This window comes from Sesamum indicum, linkage group LG1 (assembly GCF_026168435.1).
Source record: "Sesamum indicum cultivar Baizhima isolate 11 linkage group LG1, ASM2616843v1, whole genome shotgun sequence".
NCBI classification, from domain to species: domain Eukaryota; kingdom Viridiplantae; phylum Streptophyta; class Magnoliopsida; order Lamiales; family Pedaliaceae; genus Sesamum; species Sesamum indicum.
Window position 1 is genome coordinate 13,526,595 of NC_142657.1, and position 8,296 is coordinate 13,534,890.

At 47.8% G+C, this 8,296-nt stretch overlaps 2 protein-coding genes across 2 annotated transcripts; both read left to right on the plus strand.

Moving 5' to 3' along the window:
* The first annotated feature begins 209 nt into the window (after positions 1-209).
* LOC105161948 (uncharacterized) lies at positions 210-1,667 on the plus strand. The gene has a single exon (XM_011079830.1). It carries the CDS (start codon positions 210-212, stop codon positions 1,665-1,667), a length of 1,458 nt encoding a protein of 485 aa, XP_011078132.1.
* A 206-nt stretch (positions 1,668-1,873) lies between these two features.
* On the plus strand, positions 1,874-3,979 carry LOC105161956 (uncharacterized). The gene is made up of 2 exons (XM_088883178.1): positions 1,874-3,072; positions 3,304-3,979. Exons 1-2 carry the CDS (start codon positions 1,874-1,876, stop codon positions 3,977-3,979), a joined length of 1,875 nt encoding a protein of 624 aa, XP_088739304.1.
* Positions 3,980-8,296: the final 4,317 nt, after the last annotated feature.

Sequence of the window (8,296 nt, forward strand, 5' to 3'; positions counted from 1 at the left end):
TTGACAGGAGGGCAGAACAGCGAGATCGCAGTAGGTCGCGGAGCCGGGAAAGGCTCTAGAGGGATGAAGCGGGGGCGAGCGGAGCTCGAGACAACGCTCCTAACAAGGGTGTCATCCACACTATCTCGGGGAGACCCACAAGTGGAGACTCAAGTAGAGTAAGGAAAAGGTACGCTCGAGAAAGCAGGTGGAAACATGATGGGCTAATGATGCATGTGGAAAAGCAGGAGAGCATCGTCTTCGGGGACGAGGACTTGAGTGCTGACATGGTGGAACAAAACGACCCTATGGTCATAAAGATGGACATTGCGAACTACCAGGTACATAAGGTATTAATTGATAATGGCAGTTCTGTTGACATTATTTTTAGTGATATCCTCAGGAAAATGGATTTGGGGGATGTGAAACTAAAGGCCGTACGAACACCCCTAGTTGGGTTCGGAGGGAACGAGGTCATCCCAGAAGGTGTAATCGAGCTGCCAGTGTCGCTAGGTGAGGAGCCCAAGAGGAAGACGTGCATGATCTCGTTCCTGGTCGTTGATAGCCCATTCGCGTATAATGTTGTATTGGGACGACCAGGATTGAACAAGTTTCGAGCAGTGGTATCTACCTTCCATCTGAAGATGAAGTTCCCGACGCCACAGGGAATCGGAGAAGTTAAATGCGACCAACGGACAGCAAGGCAGTGCTATAATCTTGCTGTGAAGCAGGGAGAATCAAAGAAAGAAAAAAGGAAGGAGGAGACAAACCGAGAGGCGGCAAAGAGAGGAAAGATGGAAAGGATTGAACCATCGGGCGAGTATAAGGAGGTGGAGTTGATCTCTGGGAACTTTCAGAAAACGACCAGGATTGGATCGCAGATGACTACAGAAATGGAGACGATGATGATCGACTTCTTACGGAGTAATCATGACCTATTCGCGTGGAGCCCATCAGATTTTCAAGGTATCAATCCCGAGATTATTGTTCATAGACTAAATATTGATCCACAGGTCAAACCAGTGAAGCAGAAGAAGAGGGTTTTCGGGGTCGAGAGGAATAAGATAATCGAAGAAGAGGTCGCCAAGTTGTTGCGTGCTGGCTTTGTTCGAGAAATCCAGTACACGACCTGGCTATCAAATGTTGTGGTGGTCCCTAAAGCAGCAGGAAAATGGAGGATGTGCACGGACTACACGGACCTTAATAAGGCATGCCCTAAAGACCCATACCCGCTGCCAAGGATTGACCTGCTGGTGGATTCAACGGCAGGATGCGCACTCTTTAGTATGATGGACGCATACCAAGGCTACCATCAAATTTTCATGGCAAAGGAAGATGCTGAAAAGACTGCGTTCGTAACCGAAAAGGGAGTATACTGTTATGATGTAATGCCATTCGGGTTAAAGAACGCAGGAGCAACTTACCAAAGACTGGTAAATCGCATGTTCAAGGACCATATTGGGAACACGATGGAAGTATACGTGGATGACATGCTGGTCAAGAGTAAGAAGGAGGACGATCACTTGACAAACTTGCGAACAGCTTTCGATATCATGCGATCATATGGAATGAAGCTGAACCCGTCCAAGTGCACCTTCGGGGTGCGGGGTGGCAAGTTTCTGGGTTACATGGTCAGCGAACGAGGCATTGAAGCGAACCAGAAAAAATCAAGGCAATTATGCAGCTAGAATCACCAAAATCTATAAAAGAAGTGCAACAGCTGACAGGAAGGATCGCCTCGCTGAACCGTTTCATCGCCAGGTTTGCAGATCGCAACTTACCCTTCTTTAAAATTTTGAGAAAGGTTAACAACTTCGAATGGAACGAAGAGTGTGAACGAGCTCTCCAAGAGCTTAAAATATATTTAACCACCCCACCCTTGCTCTCTAATCCTATGGTGGGGGAAACGCTGTACGTGTATTTGGCTGTTTCTGATTATGCAGTGAGCTCAGTGTTAGTTCGCGAGGAAGGCGGCAGGCAGAGCCCGGTCTACTATGTAAGCAAGATGCTGCAGGGGGCAGAGAAGAAGTACATCCAGATAGAAAAGCTAGCGCTAGCTTTGGTGATTACGGCGAGAAACCTGCGACCTTACTTCCAATCCCACCCCATTGTTGTGCTGACAAATCATCCTCTGAAGCAGGTTATGGCGAAGCCGGATACATCGGGCAGGATGGTCAAATGGGCCGTGGAGTTAGGGGAGTTTGACATTGAGTTCCAGACGAGGAACGCGATAAAGGCGCAGGTATTCGCCGATTTTCTGGTCGAGTTCGCGGGCGATCAACCACAAAAGGAGGAGAGGTGGCTTTTACATGTAGACGGGTCCTCGACCTCAAAAAACGGAGGAGCGGGCATTTATCTGCAAGGACCAGCCGAAGTTGAAATCGAAATCGCGGTCCGATTAGATTTCCCAGCCACTAACAATGAAGCCGAATACGAGGCTCTGATTCAAGGGTTGCAGACGGCAATCGATGGGGGCATAAGGCAAATAGATGTGTACACGGACTCACAACTCGTTGCAATGCAGGTACAAGGTACGTATGAAACACGAGAGCGGTCCATGACACAATACCAAGCGAAGGTAAAGGAGATGATGAAGAGATTTGAGCGGTGCACGATCAGTCAGATACCGAGAGACGAAAATATGCGTGCAGATGCATTGTCGCGGTTCGGGTCGCTGATCGAGGGAGTTAAAGAAAGAAAGATCACGGTGATGGTGAAAACTCGACCGGCGATTGAAGAGGCAGAGGTCCACCTGGTCGAGGCGGAAGAGTCTTGGAAAACACCATTTATCAGGTACTTGAAGAATGGAGAACTGCCGAAGGACTCGATTGCGGCAAAGAGATTACAGTTCAAAGCTAATCGTTTTACCATGATCGGGGACGACCTATACAAAAGAACCCCGGAAGGCGTTCTACTGAAATGCCTGGATGCAGAAAGAGCGCAGTACGTTTTAAGAGAAATACATGAAGGCAGCTGCGGAAATCATTCAGGAGGGAGATCGCTGGCGCAGAAGATTTTGAGGCAGGGTTATTTCTGGCCTACGGTCGTGGAGGATGCGAAGGATTTTGCCAAGAAATGCGAAAGTTGCCAGAGGTATGCTGGACTGCTGCACTCACCAGCGACCCCTCTTGAACCTCTGAAGGTCGCGTGTCCATTCGATAAATGGGGGATAGATATCGTGGGCCCTTTCCCCCAAGCGGTGGCACAGAAGAAGTTCCTGATCGTAGCGGTCGAATATTTTTCCAAATGGGTCGAGGCTGAGGCTCTCGCCAGGATCTCTGAGAAAGAGGTAATTAATTTTATTTGAAAAAATATCATTTGCAGGTTCGGAGTCCCCCGCATTCTTGTATCAGACAATGGAACCCAGTTCCAAGGAAAGAAGATCATGGCGTGGTGCAAGGAGTTGAAAATTCAGCAGAATTTCACAGCGGTCGGGAACCCTCAAGCGAACGGTCAGGCAGAGGTCACCAACCGAACCCTGTTGCAACACTTAAAGACCAGGTTGGAAGGAGCGAAGGGGGGATGGGTCGAAGAATTGCCTGGGGTTCTCTGGGCATATCGAACGACCCCGCGAACGGCAACCGGAGAGACCCCGTTTTGTTTAGTGTATGGGAGTGAAGCAATCATTCCTGCTGAAATTGGAGAAGAAACTGCTCGGGTCACTCAGTACACGGAAGAAGAGAACTCCCAAGAACGGGCCTTTGATCTGACTGTGATTGAAGAAGGAAGGGATCGCGCTTACGCGAAAATATTGCGCTACAAAAGCATGATGACCCGGAGTTATAATCGTCGAGTGCGACCACGGCATTTCCAGGTCGGAGACCTGGTGCTAAAGAAAGTGGAAGTATCTAAGCATGTGGGAAAACTCGATCCGACTTGGGATGGCCTATATAAAGTTGTGGAGATCCGGAAGAAAGGGACGTACATACTCCAAGATTTAGAAGGAAGGAACTTGCCGCGACCATGGAATATTCATAACTTAAAAAAGTTTTATGCTTGAAACGCTTGTAAGCTTAGTCGTGAGAATTTTGCTGTGAGAAGGGTCTGTACTCGTCTAAAAAAGACGATTAGAAGAGAGTTGTGTACTTGTCTATGAAAGACATTCCCGCCTCAAAAAGGCGACCTATAAAAGGTCATTATCTAAGTTACATGCGTACATAATCAGGAGAGTCTCGTGCTAACCTAACAAGGTTCATAAGCGATCTGAAAAGAACGCAGGATTTCTTAACCTAACAAGGTTCATAAGCGATCTGAAAAGAACGCAGGATTTCTTAACCTAACAAGGTTCATAAGCGATCTCAAAAGAACGCAGGATTTCTTAACCTAACAAGGTTCATAAGCGATCTGAAAAGAACGCAGGATTTCTTAACCTAACAAGGTTCATAAGCGATCTCAAAAGATTGCAGGATCTCCTAACCTAACAAGTTTCATAAGCGATCTGAAAAGAACGCAGGATTTCTTAAACTTAAACAAGGTTCATAAGCGACCTCAAATGATCGCAGGATTTGCTACCTTTAAGGATTCACAAGAAGTGCAGTGGGATGTAAATGCAGGATTCCTAATCATGGAAAACGATCAGCAAAAAAAGGCAATAAAAATGGGTAACTCAAAATTTTATATATTCCCGGGGCGACAAAAACGACCTCGGTCGTGAAATTACAAAAATAACGGGGGATACCCGCTGTAATCGTTCAAATGCACCAAAAATTACAAAAAGGGTGTTTGTCCGACAAGCATCATGAAATAGGAAATGGAGGGGGAAGATCATCCATCAAGGGTAGGAATTTCGGGAAGGCATCAGTTGGTTCAGGGCCGGAAGGGTAAGGCTCGAGGTTTCTGTCCAAGGAGACATCCAACTGATCGAGATCGAAACCTTCGGCCAGTCCGTTGAGCTTCTGGATTTGTCCTTGGCATTTTTCAAATCCCTCAATCATCAGTTCCGTGGCTTGGTTTTCCACGGCCGCTCGGAAGGTTTGGGATCTCAGAAAGTCTCGAGCACCGTTCAGCCGAGCCTCTTTCATCATGCCTTGGAAGTCTTGGCTCTGCAGAAATGAAGCTTTGCCCTCGGCCATGCCCCGATCTCGACCCTCGGCTAATCCTTCTTCCCTGCCGGACTCGAAAGCAGCCACTCGATCGGTGTGGGCTGTTCGCTTAGTCTCTTCCAATTCCCTTTCGGAAATCCCCAGCTTAGAGACAAGCTCCCCCTTCTCTGCACTCAGGGATTCGACCACCGTCTGCAGCTCGAGTATCTTCCGTTCCATCTCCACGGCCTTCCCCTCTATCTGGATCTTGTCATGCCTCCACATGGAGCCTTGCAGGGAAATATGATGCGCGAAGGCCATGGCCTACATGGGATCAAAAAATGAGTTCATGCTGATTAAGCGGTTAACAAAGTAATAAAGTACCTGGGCGATGTTGTGCGCAAAATGCTCCTCAAGAGAAGTCAAGGAGGTCTGCGCAAGGATGACCTGATCGCGTTCCAGGCAAGCAGCTTTCTAGACCTCCCAGGAATCTTGCCCTGCAAAGGTACGCAGAACGCTGCTGTTCTTTGAGATGTTCCAGTCCGGTACCCATTTTTCTCCGGACATCTCAGCACGGCGGGCAGAAGCAGGTCGCTCGTCCCTCATCTTTTGCCAATTTTCTTCCAAGGCGGCGAGCTTCCTTTTATTTTCGGGTTCAGCGACCCGATCTGCAGCAAGTTTAGCCTCGAGTCTGCCCTGCTTCGTCGATCTCGAGGAAGGATCGCTTTGGCTCTCAGTGAGTAGTGTGGGCTCAAGCCTCGGGATGGATTCTTTCCCCCTCTTTCTCTTCAGACTAGGTTCTTCAGAGACTTCTACCACCTCGACTTGCTCGTCTGGGGTGCGATCCCTAGTGGTAGTGGGGGTCAATTGTGGTTCGGAGGCAGTGGCGTGGGGGGAAGGCGTTGGGGTCGCGACCCGGGTCTTAGGCTTTCCCTTTGCAGCCGCTGCGGCTTCTTTCAATTCGCGATCAACGGAAGGAGGAAGAGTCCCCTTCTTAGCTCTCGCCTTGTTTGCAAGTCTGGCTAGCATAACTTCAGTTTCTGCAAAGGCAAATCAGTCATCAGAAATCGTCCAAAAGATGAGGAAAAATAAAATGATGAAGAATATGGAATCACCTAAGGAGCTTTTGACCGGGATAGGAGCAGGGGAGAGGCCCGCGAGCTTCAAAACCTTTTTCTGTAATAGTACTTTCGGAAGGTACCAAAACAGTGTAATATGATTGATGAGGTCGCTCTCGAACCCCTCCCCAAAGGTTTCGGGGTTAGGTTTTGTTTCACGCCAACCCAAGTGAAAATCCCAAGATTGACCGGGTGGAGGTCGAATAAAGAAATACCTATCTCGCCAAGGACCGATGTTAGACCTTAAATCGTCTAGAAAACGGCAGTCCTTGCGTGCTGTCAAATAATATCATCCTGTCTCGCCCGATCTCTTAGAAGAGGTGATATTGTACAAGGACCAAAAATTGTCAAACGAAGAAGGTAAATCGAGGTATTTCATGACGATTATAAACATGAGGATATGGCTGATTGAGTTGGGAGACAATTGCATAGGACAAAGGCCTAGCCGGACTAGAATATCGTTCACTTCTCGGGGCAAGGGAAAGCGAAGTCCGGCATCCAAATGGAGTATAGACAGAGCGCAATAACCCTCAGGGGGTTGATGCATACGATCAAAGGAACGAGGAATTTTAATATCATAATCAGCAGGGATATAATATTTTCTTTTTATAGCAACGGGGGTCCTAACCAAGGCTTCTGTTGCATCATTTCAGAATATTTTTGGAAAATAGGGACATCATCAGAATCACCTACTTCTTCGGGAAGAGCAGAAGATTGAGAGACGGAAGCAGTAGGATCGCGGGAAGTACCCGCTGCCTCTCGTGGGGAGGTCGCGGACGACCCAGACGACGAACTCGTTTCCAAATTCGCCGCAGACTCAAAAACAGACACATGAACAGATACACTCCTAGACTCAGACGACATATCAAAAGCTGGAATGAGAAAGGAGGAAAAAGTACCTGGAATTCGGAGATAGATCGCAGGAAGAGATCGAACGCGACTAAGCACTGCGGTCAAAATGGTTCAAATGCGGGGTTATTTATAGAGGAGTACCAGTGGCGACGCGCCTTTTCACACACCATCAACTGGGGACGCGTGGCATGGAATGAACGGCCATGATGCTTCCCCCAACGGACATGTGACTGTTCATTTCCCTTAGTGTCATTAATGACACTTAGAGAAATGGGGGAGTAATGATGAGGGAGTTTGCATAATTACCGAAATACCCTCCTACTTTGGCACAAGCTCTACCGGCTGAGACTGTCATCATGCCTGCACCTAGGACTGAACCTATGACTGCGCATGGTGGGGCCCACTGTGCAGTTGCAGCAGCGGCGGCTGTAGGTCCGACAGAGGGTGACGTGGCGCGCCCTCACTGGAGCCACGTGTGACGCGTACAGAGGGTACCGTACCAGTATAAATACCCTCATTTATGGTATTTCAAATACGTTTTGACTATCTACTTTTACCGCCAATTTGTGCTCTAGCTCGATCCCATTACCTTATTTTCGATCCCATCCTTTCTGACTTAAGCATCGGAGGGCCATCGCCGAGGGCCTCTCGGCTAGTCTGACGTTTGCTGTGTTCTCAGGATCCGCTCCAGGTAGCTTGAAAGAGGGAGGTAGCGATCACGACCCGGTTGCTCGACCTAGCGACCCCGATCCGGAAATCCTAATTTTGAGCGACCTACATCAAGTGGCTAGCTGAAAAATTGTTGAAATCCAAACTCAAAGCAACAAATCGAAGAGAAAACATTTGGGAAGAAAAATTCTTCATTCTCTGTAAAGTATTTCTGCAAAATCTGTTGTCACAAGGAAGAAGAAGAAGCTGACACAATATATATACATGACACGTCGGATAACTGCTAAATAACTGACTAACAGACTAACAATACGTGTAACCACTTGGCCCAATAGGATCTCGAATAAATGATGCGGCACATTAATCAGCAATACAAGAGAAAAACGCATTCCGGACAAATGCGACTTCAGCCTTTATCTAAAATACCCACGTCTTATTCCTTAACTTCAAGTTGTTATTCTTGCTCTGTTTGCTGCTTCTCTGTTAGCTGCTACTGTTGTAACTTCTCAGATTGAAGATGAACTCCTATAGCCCCCCCACAAGTGGGACTGGGACCGAATGAGACCAAACCCAACTTGGAAGTGATTGACAGGAAAGACTTCAGTGGCACAAGGATTTAGTGAAGACGTCTGCTAGTTGTAGAAAACCAGGACTGAA

What these genes read in the sequence shown, in the direction of transcription:
- LOC105161948 (XM_011079830.1), top strand. Translation starts at nt 210, where the DNA reads ATGCATGTGGAAAAGCAGGAGAGCATCGTCTTCGGGGACGAGGACTTG.
- LOC105161956 (XM_088883178.1), top strand. Translation starts at nt 1,874, where the DNA reads ATGGTGGGGGAAACGCTGTACGTGTATTTGGCTGTTTCTGATTATGCA. An exon ending in AAATGCGAAAGTTGCCAGAG is followed by an intron (nt 3,073 to 3,303) that starts GTATGCTGGACT and finishes TATCATTTGCAG; the next exon opens with GTTCGGAGTCCCCCGCATTC.